The sequence below is a fragment of the Serpula lacrymans genome (genome assembly GCF_000218685.1).
Source record: "Serpula lacrymans var. lacrymans S7.9 unplaced genomic scaffold SERLAscaffold_12, whole genome shotgun sequence".
In the NCBI taxonomy this organism is placed as follows: domain Eukaryota; kingdom Fungi; phylum Basidiomycota; class Agaricomycetes; order Boletales; family Serpulaceae; genus Serpula; species Serpula lacrymans.
This window is the reverse complement of record NW_006763301.1, coordinates 397,638-420,713: the sequence shown is the minus strand read 5'-3', so window position 1 is coordinate 420,713 and position 23,076 is coordinate 397,638. Positions and strand designations below refer to the sequence as shown.

The following is a 23,076-nucleotide window of genomic DNA, read 5'->3' as shown; positions in this document are numbered from 1 at the left end:
CCGAAATCGCAGCTCCAGCTGATGCCTACAGGATCTGCAACAGAATGTTATCTCTGCATTTCATAACATTCACTTCATTTTTGCTCGCAGCAAGTGTCCTGGGATCAGAGACCACACCATCAAATACGCCCGCAAGCACAACTCTCACATTTAACCCGCTTCTCCAGTATCATATCACCCAAGATAGGCACACGCAGCACCTGTTGGCGGGAGATTACAACAGTGCAATAGATCGTGATACACCACCCACATATACACTCAAAGCTCGTCCAACGACTGTTTACCGCCCATCTTCGTTCGAAGCCGTCGAGAAAGCACGCTTGAGATCTCTTCATCATGCACAGAGTGAACCGGTAGAATGGGTCGAGCAGGTCGTGCACGGCCCTGATATAGAAGATAGACATACACTTGTACAACTTGCTCGCATGGCTGGGGATGCGTATCAGCTCCCAGGACGGAAGAACTGGTACGATATCGACCCTTCATGGAACATCAACGCTGTAATGTACCCCGTTATTTTGTTCTTCTAACCTCCTCTCACAACCTTAGCTGTTCTTTCGTGTAGAGTTTTCCTTTTGGATGGGAAGACGATGAGGACGGGTTCCGTGGATTCGTCTTTCGCTCGCACGACAACGACACGATTGTACTTTCTATCAAGGGCACGACGCTCCAGGGCCCGACATCGAAGAAAGACAAGTACAACGACAACCTTCTCTTCTCCTGCTGCTGTGCGCGCGTCGACTTCACCTGGATCTTTTCCACCGTTTGTGACTGCTACTCTAGCAGCTGGCGCTGCGACGACACCTGTCTCTCGGACGCACTGATCCAAGACAGCCTATTCTATTCTACCGGCGTTGTGAGTTATACTTAACCTTTTCTTTCCTGATACAAGATAGCCAAAGTACTGACTTCTCTTTTTTATCGCCGAGAGGACCTAGTGTATAACCTAACGTCACTATATCCCTCCGCCAACGTCTGGCTTGTCGGCCACTCCCTCGGCGGGGCCATCGCGTCCCTTCTCGGATCCACCTTCGGCTTACCGGCAGTCGCCTTCGAGTCCCCAGGCGAGCGGCTCGCAGCAAAACGTCTCCACCTCCCCTTACCTCCAGGCCCACCGCCTCGTTCGCTGCACCCCGAAGACGGCAACACCAACGCCCTCCCCCGCGTCCCCGTCACCCACGTCTACCACAACGCCGACCCGATCCCCCAGGGCGCGTGCACGGGGATCCTCTCGCCCTGCGCACAAGCGGGCTACGCACTCGAGACGCACTGTCATCTCGGGCGGAGTATCGTATACGACACCGTTGGACGGCTCGGCTGGCGTGTGGATGTGCGGAAACATGTGATCAAGGAGATGATTCTCAATGTGCTTGAGGTGGAGGGACAGTGGCCGGATGACGAGGAGGGAAAGGAGAGAGAAGTGCCAAGGGCAAAGGAGGAGCTAGATTGTGTTGTAAGTCTCCAGAGTGTCGTTTGAGCGGTGCTTAACGTGAGTGTGATGCTGACGATGAAATCATGATTCTAGGACTGCTTCAAATGGGAATTTGGAGATTTCAAAGACGCTGTATTACTAAACTGACTTGTCCCCATATTTATCATTATCACTGTACCTCTGCATACCGCTCGAATCTGTGTATATTGTGTATATTGTCTAATAGATCATCCCTTTTAGTGTTACAACATGAATACAAGCAATGGTCCACTGAGGTATACTTCCGACTTGAGCTACAACCGTTTTGTGTACGTTAGTATACAATGAAGAGTACGTTTGACTCTTAAAAATATTGAACACTTCGCCTCTCTGCTCCCCTACTTCTCCTTGAACTCCCGGCCACCAACAATACTTCCTTGCACATACACCCTCTTGATATTCCTATCATCACCACAGAACAAGAACTGCTCCAACCAGCTCCTAAGCACGTCCTCCATCGAGTTAGCCTGCGTCGTCAGGCCCGAGTCAACGCCCTCGTCCCTGACACGGTTGATCCCCCAAAGCCCTGGATTGCCAGTGTCGTCCTGGACACTGACAACGAGCGCATCAAACCCTTTACCCTTCTCGAACGACCCTACGCGGTCCTGGATGGAACAGACGTGCGCGCCACCAAGCGTGGCGAGGTACAGCAGCGTTGGGATGGACAGTTGCTTGTTGGTGAATTGTGTGTTGGGATGAGCGGGGTGATGGGAGTGATGGTGGTGGTGGTGACCGTGGTCGTGGCTATGTCCGTGAGCGTGATCTTGCCCGTGCTCATGATGACATTTGCTTTCTTCCTCCTTGGCTCGGATAGCAAGTACCTTGGAAGCGATGCTGGCTTGTTGGATAACATTGAGCATCGAAGGGGAATAACCACCCGACACGTCCGTCCCAAATCCAACCTTTTAAATATGATGAACACCTCATCAGCCCAGGTCCAAACAAAAAAACAACACAAAACCAAAATACAAAAATAAAACGCACCTTAACACCATGATCAAGCCACTCCCCCACCTTCGCCACACCGCTGTTCAGATTAAAGTTGCTAACCGGACAATGGCTGACCCCCGCCTCCCTCTTCACAATCAGCTCCACCTCGTCCAGCGTCAGATGCACGCCATGCCCCAGGATCGTGTTCCCGCGCAGCAGGTCGAACTCGTCGTACACCTCCGCATACGCCATCCCGAACCTTTTGTACACCTCCTCGACCTCCTTGGGGTTTTCGGAGATGTGGGTCTGGATAGGGAGGTTGGGGTGTGCGTTTGCGTACTCGCAGAGCTTGTGGAGGAGCTCGTCTGAGCAGGAGAGGGCGAAGCGCGGGGTGAGGATTGGGCGGAGGAGTTCTTCGCCCGAGGGAGATGGGCCGAGAGCTTTGATGTGCTCGAATAGGGCTTTGGTGGTCTCCATCGATTCGTTCGCGGAGGGCTCGATGTAGTACGTGGCACAGTCCTTATCCATGTTACATTTCTATTGGGGTTGAGCGGTGATAGATAGTTCATCAGGAGCAAGACGAAGATATAGCTAATATGTTCACCTACCCCTACGAAGGCGCGCTGTCCTAGTGAAAGGAATAAAATACATTTAATATACCGCTAAAATAACATCAATGAGAAAAAATAAATAAATAAACTTGCCTTTCTCATGAATGACGTCTGCCAGTACTTTGGTAGCATCCAGATGCAAAGAGCCGTAATAACAGCATGTTGTAGTCTGTAAAATAGTAGAGCTCAAGCATGCAGATGATCGAATTTTACAGTTAGCCTTACACCACAATCCAGCACACGCCGGACTACATCGGGATAAGCACGACGTGCAAAATTTGTGTCCTTGAATTTCGCTTCCCCAGGGAAAGTGACGCTGGTGAGCCACGTCAGGAGCTCCATATCGGATCCACTGTACGGCAGGAGATCAGATAATGACGCAAGTGAGAAACAACAAACGTACGTTCCCAAGACAGGATATTGAGGCGCATGCTATCAACCAATTGTGTATTAGCCATCATTTCAACGGCAGATGGGTAAGAGAAATGCGACGTACGGTGTGGGTATCGATGAAGCCCGGAATGATAAATTCTCCGGCTCCCAAGAGTACGACGTCGAAGTCTTTACAGCCTTTGTTAAGCACACTTTCGTGTATGGAACTTGAATCGAGTGAGCTTTCGAGTTGGTCCACCCATTCTATGTTTCCTGTGGCTGAAACGGCGATCAAGCAGTTTGGGATAGTGTCAAAGTGTGTCAGTGATTTTGGGTTAAAAACTGGGCCATAGTACACGGTAAGACGGGGTGTCATTCTGTTTAGATCTTATAGATGATTTCAAGTCACGGTGTTTTCTTGGAAATGATATCTGGTGAAACACGGATGATGAAATAGATCTGGGTGTGAAAATGTATATTCGATGTCTGTTAAAATAATCTAACCTGGAATAAAACAATCAAGTGGATGTGAATGTCGATAGCCTGCAGATGCAAAGATGATAGTTCTGTAGCAGAATGACATGACTGTACTTGCTTATGTAGTTAATCTTTCCTATCCAAACTCCGATCCAAGGTTCCAATCGTGCTGTCGCTCACCGAACATGACGGATCCGAGCAAGCTTGCGAGCAGCGTTGAGCACATATAACCACGAGGAAATTATACGAATATAAATATGATTGTCCTTTGCTCGTGGTGCCAGTGTGAGATTTTCGCATGAGTGCAGATGTCGATATCAGCGCTGTGATCATCGATATATGGTCGCATGCTCTGGTCGGAGTAGATGGCGGTCCGAGACGTCAATAACAAGACCATTAAGGGCGTTAGCGAGAACAGGCACTGGGCATGGTCAGGCGGGAGTAAAGATATCTGCCTTTGCCATATCTAATCTCTATGCTGCATAACGTTAGATTCAATGTCGAGCACAGTCAGTGTGATCTGATTGTTGCACACCTGTCCTCAGTTTTATATTATGAGCGCTAGATAGTGTGCACCTCCCGACAGACGCCATCATTCTCGCGTCTTTACGCGTTTTCACAATGCCACATGCCGTTGGGATGAATACAATACAAAGCTACGCGCTTTTACGCTGGCGGCGATGATTCTATCACGATGGCTATCCACCCAACCAGCCACATGCAATTATCCCCAGGCTCGGACTGGGCAAGTACCTGAAATGACAAGGGCCGTGTGGTGGCTGATCTCCTGCAAGATTCATATGACACTGCAGCGCCATATCTTGGAGAAATATCGCTTATGATCATCTGACAGACCAGAAGGACGAGAGCGCAGCAAGGTGGGACCATGGCTGGGCTGAAACCATGGGTGAAGCACGAGAGGCAGTCTCACCAATGGACGGTCTCACGAATCACTTGACGATTGGCTATCTCGATCACAAATGATTGGTACCGCAGATTGACGTACGGGTTCAATATTACTCCAAGGGCAGATGAGCCAGAGAACGCGGGAAAAGTCAGACGAGAATAATATGCGGACCTGTGCAGGAGCGCCATTGCATAATTGTACATGTGTGCAGCTGGAGTGGTTCATCTGATGGGGGGGCTTCGTTTCTAGAGAGATTGTACGTAGATGATAAGGGGACTGGATGCGAAATTGGATAGCTTGTTATGAGCAAGAGGCCCTGGAAGTGTGGCTGGAATGACAGGGAAATGATGGCGGTGAGGTGAATAGAGCACGTCTTTTGCTAAGGAAGATGTGGAGACAGTAGTCAAGTGTGTAATGCCGGGGTTGATCCCAGAGAAAAGGCTGCGGTGATAGCGAATAAAATAACTACAAGGCCTGGAGGGTATATTATTCTTGTTCAGATCAGAGTGATATGATTTTCCGGTCCTCCACGGACGCCCACGTCTGGAGAAGTATGTATAGGTGTGGTAAGTAATGAGAACTCGAATAGTACAACGTTGTCAGGAGACAGCATGGGTGAAAGCCACCCGCTGAGAACAGGGCGGCTGCACTCGCTCGCTCGGGTGTCCGGTGTTCTTGCTGTCTGTGCTAGGAGAGACAGATAGGACAGCTAGATCCACAGAACTGTGCTAAGGTTATGTTATGTTATGTGAAACGAGGGATGCGGAGAATCGATAAGAGTGCCTTGATGGATGTTCTGTCTGACTTTCCTTGGTATTTCACGACACCATTTCACCCAGTCACATCCGATCTCTCCATTTAATTATTTATTCCATATTTCTCTTTCCCACCCTCTCTCTTATCCTCTTCAAAGCACTGCGCTAGGCAGCTGCTCGTCGTCCTCACAAATGCCCTCCCTTCGCCGTTCCTTCTCTTCCCCCTCTGTTCGTTCGTCGCCCTATCCTCCACCAGTCTCTGCTGCGAGCACCCGCACCCGCCCTCACGGCCATCGTCGCTCATCGGGCTCAGAGACGTCCACCCGCAGGGTGCTCGCCGACATCGAGTGGTGGCGGGTGGCAGACGGCCAGCTCGACCTCGACGCTCCTCACGGACAGGAGGACCACCCCCAGGACGATGCACAGAACCACGACTCCGTCACTCTCGCTGACGACGTCAACGTCCCAGATTTCTCTGCTGGTGGAGGCCCAGATCTCCCGCAGACACCACTGATGTGGTCTCTGCACACTTTTGACATCTCACGCTCACAAGAGGTTTGTCCTTCTCACGCTACCACTCACCAATACCAGTGCTCATGTCTGTGTCTTCAGTATGCCTTGCCTACCACTCAGTTCGCAGCCTTGTCTATTGCACCTCGCAGTCCTACAAGGCGGCGCCATGGCCGGGATTCTTCCTTCTCTTCTCTGGAATCTACTCCAGAGGCATCAGAGACCCCCCTCGAGGCTATTCGTCTTAGCGTGCTCGATTCCCCATTAGCCTTCACCCATGTCGGTGTTCCATTCGCTCACCCCCCATCCCCTCTCTTGCGCCCCACCATCAGAGCAGCGCCTGCCCTGTCCTCAACCCGCTCCCAGTCTTTCGGTGGCTTCGACCACTTCGCCGATCTCGGAAGCTCGTTCTCTCTCGACGATCATCTTTTTCGCTAAAGATGTCGCCCAATCTTATCTTCATCTACATTCCTGGGGTCACAAGACCATCTCATGTTTGTTTCCATCCATCAAAAACGACGTCGCACCCCCCTTCACTTGAAGCTGCGCTCGGGCAACAAGCACAATCTACCATCACGCGCGACCTTGTCCATGACCGATCCATTGCTCGGTCATCACTCCATCAACCAATCCTCTCTGTTCATAAATCCAATTTGTTCTACCCATTTATCCATTTATATTCATTTCCAAAAAAAATATTCTCACCTGCAATTTACCTGGTTTCTTGCATATCCATATTCTTTGTTTATTCAACGCATTTCTTTCTCTAACGATTTCTAATACGACAGTCACGCGTATATCTTTGAAGAAAATGGTCTTCATCTACAGATTCAGGCTTTTACTTTACAAGACCTTAAGCTTCGCTGGTTCTTTGGTGTTGGTTTCCTTCACGCCTATCTGACGCCTCTTCACGCCCGTGCATATATTTTGTTTATATCATTGTCCATTACACCTTTTTCTTCTTCTTTTTCCTCCCCCCGTCTTATTCTTGTTTCTTTCACTCCATATGTTCTCCCTCAAACCTCACTTTCTCCAAAAGAGTTCCGGTATAGTTAGTGTAATTCCTCATCATTCTCTGTAACGACTAGACATGCATATACTCTTCCTCTGCTTTCTTCCACCTTGCTCTCAAAAGCGCTTTCTCGCTCACGACACTCGCCACGACGCCTTTACGAAGTCTTGTTGTTCTTGGTCCCCTTCTTCACGTACAGTTCTGTCTCAGTATTGTACGCCATAAATTGTTTTTTTTTGAAATACATTTTGGTTTTTGATAACGAAAGAGAACACCGAGAGGAAGGCTCATCACTAGTTCGTTTCCAGGAACTATCGGTTTCTAGATTCTTAATAGCTCCTACGTAGTAAGTAACACAGCATGAGACACCGTAAAGCTAATTATCACAATCCACTATCTTCAGCGGTTCCATTTCGCTCCATCACTCGAGCCACCCGATGTGAGTGCATCCGGGTGCAGAAAACTATTAGGAGACTGATACCGGTGATTCAGAAGACGAGCAAGACCCGCAAAGCCCGACTGACCACATTATCAAGGAGAAATTTCACCGATTTGCACAGCGGAAGATGCGAGAACGAGATACGCGACGCGGCCGGATGACGAGTGGGTGCGCAGCCACCAAGGGGGTTGTACAAAGAGAGTGGGATAAGTGCATATGGCAAGGTGGAAAGCGATTACCATGATTACTATAGGCATAGGCGAGACACGGCGGGCAGTCGCTTGGAAGCTAGCTCGCGAAGTAGACGTTGAATCATTAGAGCGAAACTTGTATGTAGGCTGGTGGATGGGTGACGCAATGAGGAAAGGAAGCGATGAGGATCTAACGATACATTCCAGCTACCATTGACGGACCGGCAACTCTGCTCCAACGTGATGTAGCAATGGGACCATATCGGAGGCTGACTTCAGGTGGTGGTGGATGTACAACCGGTCCGGAGTGCGATGGGCGGGGATGTGCAGAGTCCGTGACAGGTGAACGAAATGCAGAAGGCCCTCGCGACGGTGGGGCAGCTGCAGGAGTTGGTTGTTGAGGTTGAGCAAGTCTTGCTTTCCAGGCGCTGCGAATGGAATTCGACCGCACAAGAAGCTATCGGGTCGGCAAGTCAGGTTTGTTTTGACAGTGAAGCACAATTTTCAGCTCGAGGCTTACAGTTTCTTTCTCGACGCCATCAAGGATACTCTGAATGATATTTTCCACCACAGTGCGATAATTCCCGTTTTGCTTGTCATCTCGGAACCGCATAAGTCGCCAGCGAGATATGTCCGGATTCCAGTGCACCTCCACTATTCGATCATCAAACTGTTCTTCTGACAGTTTCATCCTGTTTAGTGCGGGCGGAGTGAAAATCAGCTATCTTTAGAAGAAGGAAAAGGAAACCGAGGAAGCGAAAAACTGACTTTTCCCATTCTTCATCTTCTACATATAGTTCGTCGTACGGCTCGTATTTGGGCGTACCGCGTTCGTCGCCACAATATATTTGCAAGCCAAAAAAAGGTTTTGAACGGTAGTCCGGTTTGTTAGGATTTGAACTCAATGGTGGGAAACGGAGAACCAGTTTAAAGTCAATGGAGTTTTCTGATGGGGGCTTCCATTTGAGTCTTGATAAAAAAAGAAAAATAAGGTTTAAATAGACAAAATATACGCTAAGTAGTTACTCACACATTCTCATCAGTACCGGCTTTATAGGGAGCATTAACGCATGTGTAGATCAGACCGTCGTTGCCGTGTTGGAGTGCGGGAATGTCGACGTTGAATATTTTCTCTATACCGTAAGAGGCATTAATTTCTTTCACTTTGATCCTAGAAAATTGATTGAGTATGAGGGGAAGCATTGGAGAGTTTGATGCGTACTCGAAGGGCTGACGAGCAGCCATATGAGGAAGATCAACTATCATCTTAGAGTACGGCTTGTAGAAGTAGTCTTTCAATCTCTGAATCGAACATTAGCCTACTTTATTTCGTTCTTTCACGGGAGGTATAACGTACTCCATAGCGTTTGTCAAGTGGTCTGGACATGACGTTCTGCTCGTCAACTACGAGGCAATCAAAGGCTAAAAATCGAAGGGTTTCCTGAGGGTAGCGTCAAGTTTTGAGTTAACACCATAGCATAGATATGGATATACGAACCTTTGCGGTGCGGGGGTCAGTGTCAATGACTAGTTCGCCATCCACTAAAGTATCTTTTAGGGGACCTCTGGGATCTGCGTGATGGGGGAAAAAGAATCCCGCCAGTTCGTAGTAGATGTTGCGCCTGTCGATCTTTTGGGCAGTCTATAAGCGGACAGTATCGGAAGCAACGAGAGTGCATACCAAGTAGATAGTCTGTGTATTTGACGAAAGGTCCGTTTGGACGAGAAATAATACACGCACACCATCGGATTTCTCGCAAACCCAGTAGCTGGGGGGAACACATGTCAAGGGTTACTTTCCGCCTGGCTTTGACGCCACTCACTCTTGCGCCTCCAGCTTTCCAAGATCTTTCATTCCAAAACTCACAGGCTGGCTGCCAGGAAACCTTAAAGGCCATAAAGGGCATTAATATGGGTGCAGTCTAATCAGTAAAAGGCCAGGAACGCACCGATCATGATCAAGCCCAAGTCCACAAAGCCTTGCCACATGACTTTTGAGCCATAACTCCTGCTCAGAATGGCGCTGAACGGGTTTTCCTGGTATATCGGGAACTCGTGGCATGTAATGAGGAGAATTCGTATGCTAGGATGGGATAATTCAAGCCAGGGCTTGCATGCTACAGCACTAGGACGCTTTATTAGGATTTCAGTCGTATGGTAGTGTTCTACCTTGGAAAAGCAGTAGGTCACGGCATCACAAAGGGCGATTATGTAATCGCAAGCGCTTGAGACTTCTGTGGGTCCAGGCTTGCAGCGCTCATATTTAGCGCTTAGCTCATTCAGCAACTCACTTCTTTGCTGAATCAAGGGTTCATGTGCTGTACATTGATTTATTAATCATTTGGCATGGGACGAAGGGACAATTGGTGTCGTGAAGATTACACAATGAAAAAGAAAAATTCTGATAACAAACACAACGCCAACGTGTGGCGGAATAGCAGAGTGATACTGATATAGTCACGGTCTACGACATAAATTCTTCACCGATCTTCAGCCCATTCCTGTATAAAGGGAGCTGTGAGTACAAATACCACCAATGGCACAGCCCAGACTTACGTTTTCCTTCTTGATTTGTGCCTGGTTTCGATAAAGTGAGTCAGAGCGATAGAAGGCTGAATAGATACAACTTACCTCCTCCTCAGGTGTGAAATCGTTGACGATGTTGAACAATTTTCGAATCTCTTCTGGAGTCTTACCCTTGATCATGTTTGCAACAGTCTTGCAACCAACATCGCTGAGACAATATGAGTAAAGGGGGATTGTGTAGTAGGTTAGGATAACTCACAGCAATGACTTAATGTCAAGATAGTTAGCTGCCAGGATAATTTCGAATAGCATCTCCTGATCAACAGTGATGAATTTCTGGTCCCATTCGCTGATGTCTGTTGTTCGCTTGCGAGTCTCGTCCTGGTTTTGATCAGCATCTGCACTTGGAAGAGGTTCGCCACGATGGTGCTCGCAGTACTCCAAAACCTAGGAGATCGATAGATATGTCAGAGAGGAGGCGGGGGGTGGCATGGAGCTGCGGGACAGTGAATAAAGTACCTTCTTCAGCACGCTGGACGACACGTTGGGCAAAGGGATTGGCTGATCGCTTTCGCCAACATCTATGAGAAAGGTCAATAAAGCCAGAGCAAGCGTCTCGAGACAAGACAATCACCTTCAAGCATGTTTTTAATCAGCACGCTGCGCTCGACAACCTCTTTCTCGGCATGGAATTGCTCGTTATCGGAGGTGACGAGATTGACCATGTTTGAGATGCGATAAGGGCTATACAGCAAATGTAAGGTTGGTTGGATGGGTGGCACTAGGGGGAAATGCTCTGTTAAAAGCGAGGGAGACCGCTCAAGTTTTGTGCGGTGAGGCGTGGCCCAAGCTGACTCACGGCGATAACGGCCTGTGGCGCCGTTCAGTTTTGTTCCGCTTATACAACCAGCAAGACTGGTCAGTGCATAATACACTAATACCATGTCTTTCTTTTCCCGTTGCATAGAGGCTGCAAAAAGTCCTTTCTCAGCGCTTGGTACGGTTTCTCTGGTCCATTTTTCTTGTCTTTTGGGTCATAGCTCACACTTTTCAAGGGTCCGTGCGTACCGCTACAAAGCGGGCTGGGGGTACAGTACGCAATCACGGTGGTTCACCTGGAAAACGTCTAGGTGTCAAGAAGTTCTCAGGCAAGTCACAATAAACACTTTGTTCAGCATAACAAAGCTCAATTCATTTTTCAGACCAGTATGTCATTCCAGGCAATATAATTGTCCGCCAGCGTGGTACACAGTTCCATCCGGGTCAAAACGTACTTGTTTAACAACAGCGCACAAGGCATATACTCACAACTATCTTTTGTTAGGTGAAAATTGGTCGCGACCATACAATATATGCAGTCACTCCGGGCTTCGTGCGCTTCTACCGCGAAAAATGGTTGCGTGGTCACCGCAAGTTCGTCGGTGTGGTCTTGAACAGAGGAGAAACGCTACCTAGAGATGAGCTAGCCCTGGGACGCAGTCGTCACCTCGGTCTCGTCGATCTGAACGCTGTTGCGAAGAGCAACAAGCCAATACAAGCATCTGTCTAGTCTGTCGGTCTCTGTAAAACCCCCCGCATCGACCCCGCTCTTGTTCACCGGCTATGGGGCGGATCCCAGGTTCCCAGCACTTGCTGGAACCACCGGACCTTGTAAAGTTGCATTATCTGTGCTTTCGCACAGGACATCGAAAGAACTTTACTACGGCCTGATGGTAGACATCTATATTATTTTTAGTTGTAAATGGAACCACTGGGATTACTGAGTGCCATTTTGAACGTCCTTCATTCCCGCCACTTGTCTATTATACTATCATCCCAAATATGTCGTATAAGCTCACTATTACTCCTGTAAGACCTGCTGGTAAGTAAACAACCTACAAATGTGGCCTCTTAGGCGGGCCTTTTGAAACTGAGCCTCGCGTAACAAAGACATCCCATCGGAAGAGACCATCCTTGCTCTCGCCAACGAGCTCATCGAATCGACGAAAACATGGAAGAAGGGCAAATCCTTCGCGAAGGACACCGTTCAGACGTATTCCCGCCCGAAAGGTCCTGGCGACGGAGCGAACTGGCATTGCAGACTGAGCGAGCATACATCAGAAGATGCAACCTTTGACGAATTTTGGAGCAAACTAGGCCAGAATAAGGCTCAGAACGAGAAAGAGTGGGTCGTCTGGATGCTTTCATGAAGCATAATATTAATTGAGATCCCAAAGGTTCATTGATCAGATCAAGAAAATAGCTGAAGTGAAACAGATTTCTCCTACACAGTCTATTTGGACACTGTACTACACTTTCCCTCCGCCGGTCTCCCCACGAATCTTCACAGTCTTGCAAACCACCTATGTGAGCCAGTCGTCTCCAAAGACTGGGTGGGTTCTCCCAGTTCATTCTCTTCGTCGGGTCTTGACGTATTGCATACTACAGACTCATTGTCTCCATACCCATGGACTTGTCTGGTCCTGGGGATGAAGAGCTTGCTAAGATCGAGGAAAAGGGCACGAAAGGACGATATGTATCAGTTGAACGTCTCTTGGAGCTCGAGAACGGCAAAGTAGAATGGCGTATGGCTACATCTAGCTCCCCAGGAGGCAACATTCCCCAATTCATCGCCGAATCAAGTATGCCTGGCCAGATATCAGCGGTCAGTCCATGTGCTGCCAATAAGTTCATCCAACATATTGATTTTTGTCCTTGCCTTAGGATGTTCCGCACTTCCTCAAATGGTTCCACACCGTTCGTGACAAAGCCGCGCAGGCTTAGAGTGTCAAAGAAATGGTACTCAGAATATGTGATAATTAGAGACAGTTATGGTGAACAGTAGACAGGTTTGTATGATTACACTTCCAAGGATATGAATGAATCGGACGTATGGACAATACGGATGTACAACACCAATCTACGCCAGTTCCAGGTATCGTTCGACTGATATAGTGTCAGGTGAGACGGAGAAAACAAAAGGTTAGTACATACCTTCCCAGTTGGTGACTGCTTCGTTCCACGTCTTCACTTCGTGTTCCCTTGTGCCACCGAAATGCTCTACAAAGTCATCCCCAAAAACTTGTTCATCGCGAGCGATGCTGTCAGCTCTCATCATTCTCCTCGTAGCCTCCTCTAAAGAAGTGGGCAGCATGGCAATCTGGGTATACAGAGCAAGTTAAAAATGGCCAGCCACTCAGTTACGACTATGTTTATAGCTGTGCTATTTTCATACCTTGCCCTTCTTCTTATCCTCTGGCGTGAAGTGACTGAGGGGTGGTCCCGGTAATTTCATCTTCTTTTCAATTCCTCTCAGTCCCAGTAAGAAAATAGCGCTAAGCGCAAAATATGGGTTCATGTCGGCTCCAGGAACCCTCACTTCGAATCTAGTTGCTGTAGGAGGAACAGACGGGGGAGAAATAATGCGAACAGATGCTGCACGAGAATCATAGCCATATGTTATTGCATTTGGGGCCCAGTATGCCTCTCCGCCCACCAGACGTTTGTAGCCATTGATCGTCGGGACAAGCTGTCAATCATCAGGTCTCGTGAATTATCAACGATATGGAGAATAACTACCATCGGCATGACTATATGTACGCTTGTGTAAGAGTCATGCTGGTCGCAGATGCTGATATATATGACGCACCATCGGCTATACCGTCCAATATTCCAGCAAGAAACCATTCCGCCTCTTGACTGATGAATTCAGTGTCTTTGTATGCAGCACCACTTCTGCCTGTCTTCAGTTCAGCACCGGATACAGCGAAAGCATTGCGTCCTGAAGCGTCTCGCAATGATACATGCACATGTCTATACATGGAACGAATAAGTATGAAATTGTGTCTATGAGCATCCTAGATAAAACATACCCGCTACAGCCTGGAAGCTACCAATGACGTCGTTAGCATATGCCGGAACGTTGTATACACATACTGACATTTCCCCAAGGTTTAGCCATAAAACTTGGTATGACTCCTCGTCGCATACCGATGCTCTTTGCCAGGAACTTGAATAGTATGGCATTATCAGCCATCCTTAGCGCAGACGTGTACGCCAACGCGGTCTCATAAACGCCTGGGCCTGTTTCAGTGTCTGCAAGTGTTGTCTGGTCAGGGAATTGTATAAATTATTATAAGATAAAGGCACCATACGATGTCCTTCTATGTCCACTCCGAACTTAGCGCCTTCGTCAAACAGCTCATGGAAATACTCGTTATTCAACTGTGTGCGGAGCAGTGAGTACCCGTGCACTGTGAACCTAGCTGTCAGCACGAATGAATAAATGCGTCATGTACCGACGCTTACTGCCGGGTGTCAGTGGTTGCAGGTCCGTGAACTTCTTTTCAGCCGCCGAACCTGGAGTCTCTGGATGGAAATGTCAAGCGTCAAGAGATCGTCTGCGTTTTACGGGTAGCAGTACCTTTGAAGTTGAAGTACTAGTCAAGAGATATCAAAGGGGTTTTAATGATGTATACATGTTTCTAACCTCATATTCGGCACCTGCGATACATTTCAAACCTACGGCTTTCGCCTTTTCTGTGGCTCTCCTCAAGACACTTCGCGGGTCCACACAGAGTGGCTGTTTGGTTTCCGGGTCAAGGAAATATATCAGGAAGAAGGGCACATCATTCTCCCAAGGGATCCGGCGAAAGGTGGACAAATCTATCGTTGCAATTATATCGCGATAGCCATTTGTTCTGTTGGATATAAGCAGTTCCCGAGAATAAACTGTGTCATGGATATCCCATCCACTAAGAAGAGCGGGTATTGAGTTTAAGAGTGTGATCAAGAGAACAAGTTACCCACAATATGACGCTGCAGAAGCCAAATCCATCTGACGATACCGCACTCAAGAACTTCTCTTTCGACTAGAGGAACAGGGCATTGTAAATATTTCTCCCTCATATTTCCGAATAGCCTAAAGACATACCATGAACTTTCCACGGAGTACTCCATCCACTATTGTAAGTTTAGCCATGTTGGTCCAGCTGGGAAATGAAAGCAGTCTCACCATCTATACCTACATATACGCGTTTAAAAGGCAATCTGATAGCCAGTAACACGAGATTATCTTACCTGCAACCTTCACCTTTATATCAAAGTGTAACAACTTCTCCAATTCCGCTGAGGTCTTTGGTGCATTTTGGGTAGCGGCCATCAAGAATATTTTCCTCTGAGTTGGATACGAGTTTCTTATCACAGTCTATGTCGACTGACTGTCAAAGTGATAGGTCCAAGTCACGTGTAGCGTTTAAGCTTGTGTGCTACATCCAGTAATCTTGAGCGCGCTGCTTCAAGAGGAACACGATGGAGACAGCCGTAGAAAAGGTGGAATCATCACCACCGTATTCACTGCAGTGGACAACAGAGACTCCTGCATCCATATCATGTCTGTCTGTGGGACCTTCTGGACACATTTTTGCGGGGTCAGGTAAGTGCTGTTGTCATTGGTTGAACTCGATATTGAATATGTATGGTTAGATGACGGATCTGTACGCGTATACAACCGCGATTCGCCCAAGGTTCAAAAGGCGATCAGAGGATTGGGGAGTGAAGTATCGTCCATCATATGTTTAAAAGAGGGGAGCAATACGGATTTAGGCTTGTTATGGGTAGCTTCTGGACGACGCGTGAGTACGAATGTTCAAGACTAACGTTTGAATGGGGATTGAAGGGCATCTCAGGCTTTCAGTTTCTCGATGAACTCCAGCAAAATGATCTTGATGTCATCTGACGCAACCTCGACGATAGAACTGGGTGCCGACGATGAAGACGTCCTGAACGAGGTAACTGATGGTTATCTCCAGCCACATTTTCACCTTAATGCGCATCAGGCAGCTCACTCTGAATCACAAACGTACCGAGATTGCATTTAGCCTAGACTCAGGGGTTGTAGGAACCTTTGACCTATCCACGAAAAAGGTCACGCGAATGAGATCCAAACACAACACTGTATGCGTGTCGATTATAACTATTCTCGCCCCCTGACCCCTAAGCAGATATGCGGGACAGTACGGTTTATCCCAGATAGACCCAATGAACTTGTGAGCGGAGGTTTTGATTCTGCTCTGCTGCACTTCGACTATCATCAAGCAACGTTACTGTCGCGGTTTGATCTGAGTATGTTATTTCGTTTACTTTCGTTATCTTGTCTAATCAGGATCCTTTTACAAGCCGCTCCTCCACCGTCTTCTGGGGTATCTCTATCCCCTCCTTTCATACTGTCATCCTCAGTATCGCAGTCTGGTATCATCTCTGCTGGAACCGCTGACGGGAGGATATGGGTAGGGATCGGGGGTGAAAAATCACCGTCTGGACAACAAGGGGCTCAAAAGAAGAGAAGACGGAAGTGGGAGGGTTTGCAGCACGAAGACGGGCTAGCCATCAAAATCGCAGAAGGCCCCATAGTTGCAGTGTAGGTTCTCATCTCTTGTACATGCTTGTCACAACAGCTGAGCATCTTGTTAAATAGATCATTTACTGGTCCTCGTACACTTCTTTCTTGCACATTGCTTGGAACAGTGGTGGAACACGAATTAGAAGGTAACACTGGCAATAATCTTGCGTTAGCCCCAGTGTGGACAAATGAAACACAGTGTGTTACCAAAGTCAATGCTCTAGTAGCTGTTGATGATCAGATCATCATTGGTGGTCTTAGCAAGGATGGAAAGGGCGCAGTTGAAATTTGGATCAAAAGTTAGTGGTGGGAAATCAAATTTCAATAAGCAAAAGTATAACGTAAATCTATGTATATCAGCAGTGTAAGGTGGATTCCTGTAGTGATTTATATCTTATCTTCTGGACTACCTGTTTGATTAGCCTCTGCTTCTTTCGCTGCTTTCACCCTTCGAGCATATTCTTCGTCCGTCATCTTGTGGCCTATTTTAGAAAAAATCCGTTCCAGAAATGGCAGCGACTCTGATTGCCCTTCAGGAGATGTAACCTCGGGCGTAAATGATGTCTCGTGAGGTATTGGTGGTAAAATTTCTAGGGGTGGTGAAACAAGGGCAGCATTTGAACGCGCAACGTAGTTTATCCTCAAGATACCAAACTCATTATAAGTCCACTGTAACGCAGCACAAAGTAATGCGCCGGTAGTCATGCCAGGAACAATACCAGGCCTACCCCCTAGTGTAAATAAGTTTCGTGAGTAAGCGTATTCCTCACCACCAAATCATAACATCTATACGAACTTTTCCATGCATTCAAAAGACCTCCTGCTAAAGCCCCACTGATGCCAGAGTCCAGCAGCATGTTCATCCTTAAATCAGCCCATGTCCGGGTATATTGAACTTGGCCGCCTTGCTCTGCACCTTCGAGTTTACTTCTACGATGCCGGTATTGCTTTCCAGGATGCGTCAGCACCAGAGCTGGGCTGACTATATATTCACGGATACCTAGCACACAAAATGAACACATTCATCCTTGATAAGATGTTGATTACGCACTGAAAAATGTAGCAGCTGCGATGCCACTATTCACACCAGACAGCAGGAACAAAGCCCCAGGTGGACGGCCTTTCACTACACCATACAGCCCAGAAGTAAGTGCACAGGCAGTGGCTGCCAAAGTAATAAGTGAGTTGTGGAAGGGGCACTCGTATATTTTGATAGACGGACTTGCATGTAATTGCTACACCTTTTGCAACTGTCTGCGGTGCTTTAGAATCCATATGAAAGACCGAAGTAAAAGAAAGATCCGAAGTCCGATGCCGCGTCAGGACGGAAACAATTTTCCTTTGGGTTGCTCCGAGTCCGAGTCCGCTCCGAGCACTTTGGAGCATTTCTGCATCTTTTAGGAGGTTGGGCTTGTATGTTTCTCTCATATTTCTACATTGTCACTTTGTAGAGAACGCTATCAAATATGTTCAGACAAGCACCACGTCATCTCAAGGCGCCTTTGCGCGACGTTCACTCCCAAGTTGCAAGGTTAGGACGAGGAGTTCACACCAAGACTCATACAATACGAGGTTCTCAGCGGGCTATTATTCTTGCATCATCCACCGCTGCTGTCGGAGGATTAATATGGTATAACTCAAAAACTACCATTCATGGCGATGCTCCCGAGACCAATCCCACCGAAGCTGTTCTCAAAGCAAAGCAGGCATTGTGTACTGGCATCAACGAGGATGGAAGTTTAACCGCGGTAGTATGGGGTTCGAATAAGTGAGTAGTTACCGGGAATCTTATGACGAGGCCAGCTCTGATTCCCTGATTACTTCTCTGAAAGGTCCAATATAATATCACCTGAAAATCCTGGGATAGAGTCCGTACGAATACCATCAGTCGCAAACTGGCTTCAGAATGTAGCTTTACGCGACTTGGCACTTCATGATCAGCATGCTGCCTGTGTAGACGCACGAGGAGACGTCTATCAGTGGGGTAATGGTTTTTATGGTTCGGCTCCCAAGTCCGACGCAGAGGCGATGGGCAGAAAACCAACGTTGACGCTACAAGGAAAGGTATGTATTGAATATCTTCTTAGAGATGCTTTCTGACGGATATATCTTGAACACACGCAATAGAATATCATTCGGTTGCAATTAACTGGGTCCCGCGTGTTCGCTTTGTCGGCGTCAGGAAAGATATATGTGTTTGCAGCTAAAGCAGGTCAACAGAAATCTCCTGTTGGTGCACCAACGCCGTCTAGTACACCATGGTGGGGAACTGGTTGGTTTTGGGGCGAAGAAGAAGCGGCTATCGACTTTGCTCAACTTACGCCAAAGGAAGCATTCGGCTGGAAAGAACGGTGCGCAGAAATTTAATTTGTGTGGTGCATGAATCCTGACGCGCGTCTACGTAGATTTGTATCGATAGCCGCTGGCCGCGATCACCTTCTTGCACTCACCTCCACGGGGCGAACTTATGCACACCCTATCAACAAGAATGCAAACTCACATGGTCAGCTTGGCTTCCGAAAATTCGATATTCCAATTCCATCGAGTTCGACAGTTATGAGTCCTTCCTCTCGCCTGGCTGTCGAGCTTGTTCCAAAATCTATAGCGGACCCTTTCGCCAATTCAACACCCTTCTCACGTGCTGATACTCCATCGGCGGGACCTACTGTATCAGATAACTTGCAACAGCTTGATGACCAGAACATAGGATTTTCTGATACGTTGTTCGAGATCCAAGCTTTAAAGGGAATCAATGTCTCCCAGATCGCTGCGGGGGGACGCAGTAGCTACGTCCTAACTGATTCTGGACGAGCGCTTGGCTGGGGCGCGAATGAATTTGGGTTTGTGTTTGCCTATTGAACTGCTTCAGGGTACTGACCTACCTTATAGCCAGGTAGGCCTGGGCAGCAATGTGACTCTGGATACCATCACCGTGCCCACAGAAATAGTTCTATCGAGAAATGTACCAGGCTCCCTACGAACAAGTTGCTTGGACATTGCAGCAGGTATCTACACATATGTAAAGCTACCATCCAGATGCCGATGCTGATGGCTATTATTTAGGAGGGGATCTAGCCTGCTTTGTTGCAGAACGGTCTGGTGGGAATACGGCTGCGTTCGTCGATCTGCTGATGTGTGGTAACGGCCAGTGGGGGGGACTCGGTAATAATGTTTTCTCCAACGCTCAAGGTAATCCTCTACGCGTCAAGAATGTCAGCGGGCTTCGTGAATGTAAGTATGGTCGCATTCTGCAAGCTAGTATACTACTTACAAATAGACATCTTTCAGTTGACGAAAAAGAGCAAGCGCTAACGCCCATATTCCCTCATGCGATATCAATATCTCCCACTGGTCACGTCTTAATGACCTTGGATACTAGATCGCAGGCTGGCTCAGGTGCAACAGGTCGTGATCTCCTTGTCTGGGGCACTAATCGAGATTACCAACTTGGGACGGGAAAGAGGACCAGTCTTGCGGTACCCACCAACTTGGAGCAAGCCGACAGTACTCGCTTTATGCTCGCAAATGCAAAGGCACCCGTCAGGGACCTTTCGGGGAAGCTATGGAAGAAGGGCGTTGAAGTGGAACAATGTGCTGTTGCGGGATATGGAAACAGCATCGTATACTGGAAAATCCGCTGAGTAAAAAACATTGTGTATCATATTGTACTGTATATTGGCAGCTAGGTAGTTGCAATCCCACACTCCCAGTTCATTTACATCTTCCTGATTACCATACCCCTGATCGAGAAGGTTGGAGTGCGTTGCCTCTCGGCCGTGGGATGCCGGGTATAGTGTTGGAAGTCACCACCGATTGAACTGCAGGGATGGGCTTCTGCAAAATGAAATTCAAGAAACTGATGCAGCGGTGATGGCAGCCGTTTCTTCATCCTTCCGCATCTTCTCCACATATATGAAAGTCATAACGATTGTGTCTAAGATATGTTCACCGGCTGGGTATATCTCGAGGTAAGGTGGATGCTTCTCTCCAATGATACCCAAGCTTCTGTTGTGCAAGCAAGCTATAGGAGTATCCGAGCCGTCTCCTAGTTCAAGCTGTTGCATTTGCATAAGTAAAAAAGTTAGAAATATGAATAATGATCGCTGCTTACATCAAGCCGTCGGCGTTGGAGCATCCATTTGTATTTCTTTCCGTCTGGGGCTGTAAATGCGCGATTGCTGTATTCTTGTTTTAGCACACGTGACCTTGTGTTGGAAGGTGCACACACCGTTTGATCAACCCACTACTTGGAATATAATCCTGGGCTCGAACTTCTTTGCCGTCGAAACGGATTTTAGACGACGTCCAGGTGTGCCATTCGATTTCTGCTAAGACGTCAAACTCATCGCGCATGTTAAGCGGGGAGGAGCTGGGCCTGATTTTCCACAGGGTGGTAGTGCGCGAAGTCCAGCTAGGAGTAGTTGTTTTATAAATGACCTGACCCTCTGAGTTGGTCATGATTGTATCAAAAACGTAATCACTTGAAAGTGCAAGTTGCATGGTGAACGAGGAAATGGTCAGCCAGGTGTAAGTTGCTGGCCAATTTATTATAATGGCGCGATGCTACGCTCACCGCTTTCCTGTGCTACGAGGCCTGAAGTCCTTGACAACGTCTAATAGAAAACAGAAACATTGTTTACTGGCAAGGATGCGATGACATGCCAAGACATCTTGGGGTTCGGTGCACTGTGATGGCGTCGGAGACACGCGTTGAAGTTCCAAACAGAAGAGATACGTTTACCTGGAATCAAGTGGCGGTGTCGAGTTTACCCTTAAGCTGTACTAAGTCTCGCCACAAGTATTTAACAAAGCCAAGTAACACAACATGTAGTATTTCGACAGGCGTGCCTTGGTGTGGGTCGAGCAGAAGGTTTTGAGTATATTGATGAAAATACCACAAATGAAATTACCTTTGATTTTCCATTCAATTGATATAGACATCTTGGAAAAAATGTGGGAGAGATTAAGCATTCATATTAATCTAGGAGTACTATGGTACAAATACACAGACAGAGTAACGACGGCAAATCATATATTAATCATATCAGGATCTGACTGGTCATAATAAGCCCAAATCGTTCCACGATGTCCTCTCCCTCCTGCACAATCTCCTCTTCCGTCATATTTACCATCCTGCGCTCATTCTCTTCGCCGATCTGACGCCGCATAGCTTCCTCTCCAGTCTCCACCATCTGGAATTGTGACTGACTAGCTTCGCTCTTGGCTATACGCGAGGGCATTACAGTAGTTATATCCTGGATCCTTGCGCCTGACAAAACCGGATAAACCCAGTCTCTGCCGAAGCAGCCATTGTTCTCCATGGAGCATAGCCACCACTCCATGGAGTAACCATTGTTCTCCTAGGAGTCATTATACTGTAGCGAGTAGCACCTCCGACTATAAGTAGTAGGGGGTTTAGTATAGGAATACCTCAGTCGTTTCTATAGCCTCTCGGGCAGCGGCTGAGGTATGTTACATTACATTTATTAGAGATCACCTTAAACTAACATCTATTGTAGTTTCACTTAGGTAAATAATACAGTCATTTCTATAGCCTCTCGGGCAGCGGCTGAGTTTCACTTAGTCTTATTAGGTTATGAGCCCTGGTGCGCAAAAGCTACGCAGGAAATAATTCTTATTTGAAATGGCAACCTTGGAACCATGACCACAGCACGCAATACATCCGCATGTCCAGTTCTCACTGGACCCAACAATTTTCAGATATGGAAACTCCGGTGTCGATGATGAGAACTGTTGTTAGAAAACCACACACAAAAACAAACTAACACACAATCCTCCCAGATTCCATGGAACTTGTTTATGGGCTTTGCCTCCTAGAACAGTGGAGTGGTCTGGTTGTTCATGGGGTTGTACATATAAAGATCCTTCAAAGTAAAAACCAGAGATGTATGGGTGTGGGTTTTGAGGAGGAGGGATAGTTGGACTATAGAAAGATAGGGGCTTTGTGGCAAGTATAGACGAGCACTACCTTGCTAATGGTAGCACAAGGTAGGTTTGAGAACGACGAGGATGACGAGGTGCCGAGGTTCCCAGTGATAGCAGGCTCCTGACACACAGACTGTAGTGCTCAGAAGGACTCTAATCGAAAGGGATGACAATGACTTCAAAAGTGGGAAGTGACGATGACAGCAGTTGACAGTGGTAGCAGTGGGAAGTGTTGTGACCACACTGGATCACAAGCAGCAGAGTAGTGAACTTGAAATTAGAGAAGAAGTCTGGAATGGAGTTCTTGTTGTTTTTACAAGGTAAAATACAGGGGTTTATATAGTAAAAGAAAAGTAGGCTATGCACAGTATAGCTGTGCAAAAAGAATGAGAAAGAATATGAAGGAAAAAGGAATGTACGCTGATGAATCCTGCGTAGGTAGTACAGGATAAGATTGTCAAAAAAAAGAAAAGAAAGGGATAGAACAATGAATGCTGTGAGTAATGTCACAGGTTTGTACAGCCATAAAGTAAAGTCCAATAGCAAAAAG

General features: G+C 47.5%; 10 protein-coding genes across 10 annotated transcripts; 6 read left to right on the top strand and 4 right to left on the bottom strand.

The window, feature by feature from the left end:
* Positions 1-44: 44 nt before the first annotated feature.
* On the top strand, positions 45-1,579 carry ATG15 (lipase; the record flags this gene model as incomplete). Its single annotated transcript, XM_007321927.1, has 4 exons — positions 45-500; positions 566-856; positions 932-1,453; positions 1,526-1,579. 4 exons carry the CDS (start codon positions 45-47, stop codon positions 1,577-1,579), a joined length of 1,323 nt encoding a protein of 440 aa, XP_007321989.1.
* A 38-nt stretch (positions 1,580-1,617) lies between these two features.
* On the bottom strand, positions 1,618-3,957 carry SERLADRAFT_452178 (uncharacterized protein; the record flags this gene model as incomplete). Its single annotated transcript, XM_007321926.1, has 8 exons — positions 1,618-2,373; positions 2,456-2,938; positions 3,010-3,029; positions 3,106-3,181; positions 3,238-3,364; positions 3,416-3,444; positions 3,509-3,815; positions 3,889-3,957. The coding sequence occupies 7 exons, from the start codon at positions 3,758-3,760 to the stop codon at positions 1,810-1,812; spliced, it is 1,551 nt and encodes a 516-aa protein (XP_007321988.1).
* A 1,630-nt stretch (positions 3,958-5,587) lies between these two features.
* On the top strand, positions 5,588-7,294 carry SERLADRAFT_475661 (uncharacterized protein; the record flags this gene model as incomplete). Its single annotated transcript, XM_007321925.1, has 2 exons — positions 5,588-6,078; positions 6,136-7,294. 2 exons carry the CDS (start codon positions 5,716-5,718, stop codon positions 6,469-6,471), a joined length of 699 nt encoding a protein of 232 aa, XP_007321987.1.
* On the bottom strand, positions 7,251-9,855 carry SERLADRAFT_475657 (uncharacterized protein; the record flags this gene model as incomplete). The annotated part of the gene is made up of 10 exons (XM_007321924.1): positions 7,251-8,132; positions 8,196-8,367; positions 8,444-8,644; positions 8,706-8,846; positions 8,898-8,977; positions 9,033-9,113; positions 9,174-9,305; positions 9,357-9,444; positions 9,499-9,561; positions 9,625-9,855. 10 exons carry the CDS (start codon positions 9,735-9,737, stop codon positions 7,866-7,868), a joined length of 1,338 nt encoding a protein of 445 aa, XP_007321986.1.
* Positions 9,856-9,990: 135 nt separating this feature from the next.
* SERLADRAFT_398215 (uncharacterized protein) lies at positions 9,991-11,063 on the bottom strand (the record flags this gene model as incomplete). Its single annotated transcript, XM_007321923.1, has 6 exons — positions 9,991-10,176; positions 10,232-10,252; positions 10,307-10,409; positions 10,461-10,648; positions 10,721-10,782; positions 10,836-11,063. 6 exons carry the CDS (start codon positions 10,924-10,926, stop codon positions 10,156-10,158), a joined length of 486 nt encoding a protein of 161 aa, XP_007321985.1.
* A 26-nt stretch (positions 11,064-11,089) lies between these two features.
* On the top strand, positions 11,090-11,967 carry SERLADRAFT_398212 (uncharacterized protein; the record flags this gene model as incomplete). The annotated part of the gene is made up of 4 exons (XM_007321922.1): positions 11,090-11,198; positions 11,257-11,349; positions 11,404-11,471; positions 11,526-11,967. 4 exons carry the CDS (start codon positions 11,144-11,146, stop codon positions 11,748-11,750), a joined length of 441 nt encoding a protein of 146 aa, XP_007321984.1.
* Positions 11,968-12,022: 55 nt separating this feature from the next.
* SERLADRAFT_372834 (uncharacterized protein) lies at positions 12,023-12,964 on the top strand (the record flags this gene model as incomplete). Its single annotated transcript, XM_007321921.1, has 5 exons — positions 12,023-12,062; positions 12,131-12,365; positions 12,418-12,573; positions 12,629-12,845; positions 12,905-12,964. The coding sequence occupies 5 exons, from the start codon at positions 12,023-12,025 to the stop codon at positions 12,962-12,964; spliced, it is 708 nt and encodes a 235-aa protein (XP_007321983.1).
* A 6-nt stretch (positions 12,965-12,970) lies between these two features.
* Positions 12,971-15,383, bottom strand: SERLADRAFT_475647 (uncharacterized protein; the record flags this gene model as incomplete). The annotated part of the gene is made up of 14 exons (XM_007321920.1): positions 12,971-13,126; positions 13,175-13,340; positions 13,416-13,709; positions 13,760-13,770; positions 13,830-13,993; positions 14,053-14,069; positions 14,121-14,275; positions 14,335-14,433; positions 14,489-14,548; positions 14,604-14,619; positions 14,670-14,934; positions 14,990-15,051; positions 15,114-15,142; positions 15,252-15,383. Coding segments are annotated over 14 exons (1,365 nt in total).
* Positions 15,384-15,468: 85 nt separating this feature from the next.
* Positions 15,469-17,891, top strand: SERLADRAFT_475641 (uncharacterized protein; the record flags this gene model as incomplete). Its single annotated transcript, XM_007321919.1, has 10 exons — positions 15,469-15,614; positions 15,665-15,813; positions 15,868-15,969; positions 16,022-16,135; positions 16,183-16,303; positions 16,358-16,598; positions 16,656-17,311; positions 17,377-17,580; positions 17,632-17,745; positions 17,807-17,891. 7 exons carry the CDS (start codon positions 15,491-15,493, stop codon positions 16,882-16,884), a joined length of 1,080 nt encoding a protein of 359 aa, XP_007321981.1.
* A 96-nt stretch (positions 17,892-17,987) lies between these two features.
* Positions 17,988-21,099, top strand: SERLADRAFT_475639 (uncharacterized protein; the record flags this gene model as incomplete). The annotated part of the gene is made up of 9 exons (XM_007321918.1): positions 17,988-18,348; positions 18,413-18,644; positions 18,708-18,931; positions 18,986-19,420; positions 19,470-19,585; positions 19,644-19,811; positions 19,869-20,635; positions 20,692-20,758; positions 20,809-21,099. The coding sequence occupies 7 exons, from the start codon at positions 18,047-18,049 to the stop codon at positions 20,219-20,221; spliced, it is 1,830 nt and encodes a 609-aa protein (XP_007321980.1).
* Positions 21,100-23,076: the final 1,977 nt, after the last annotated feature.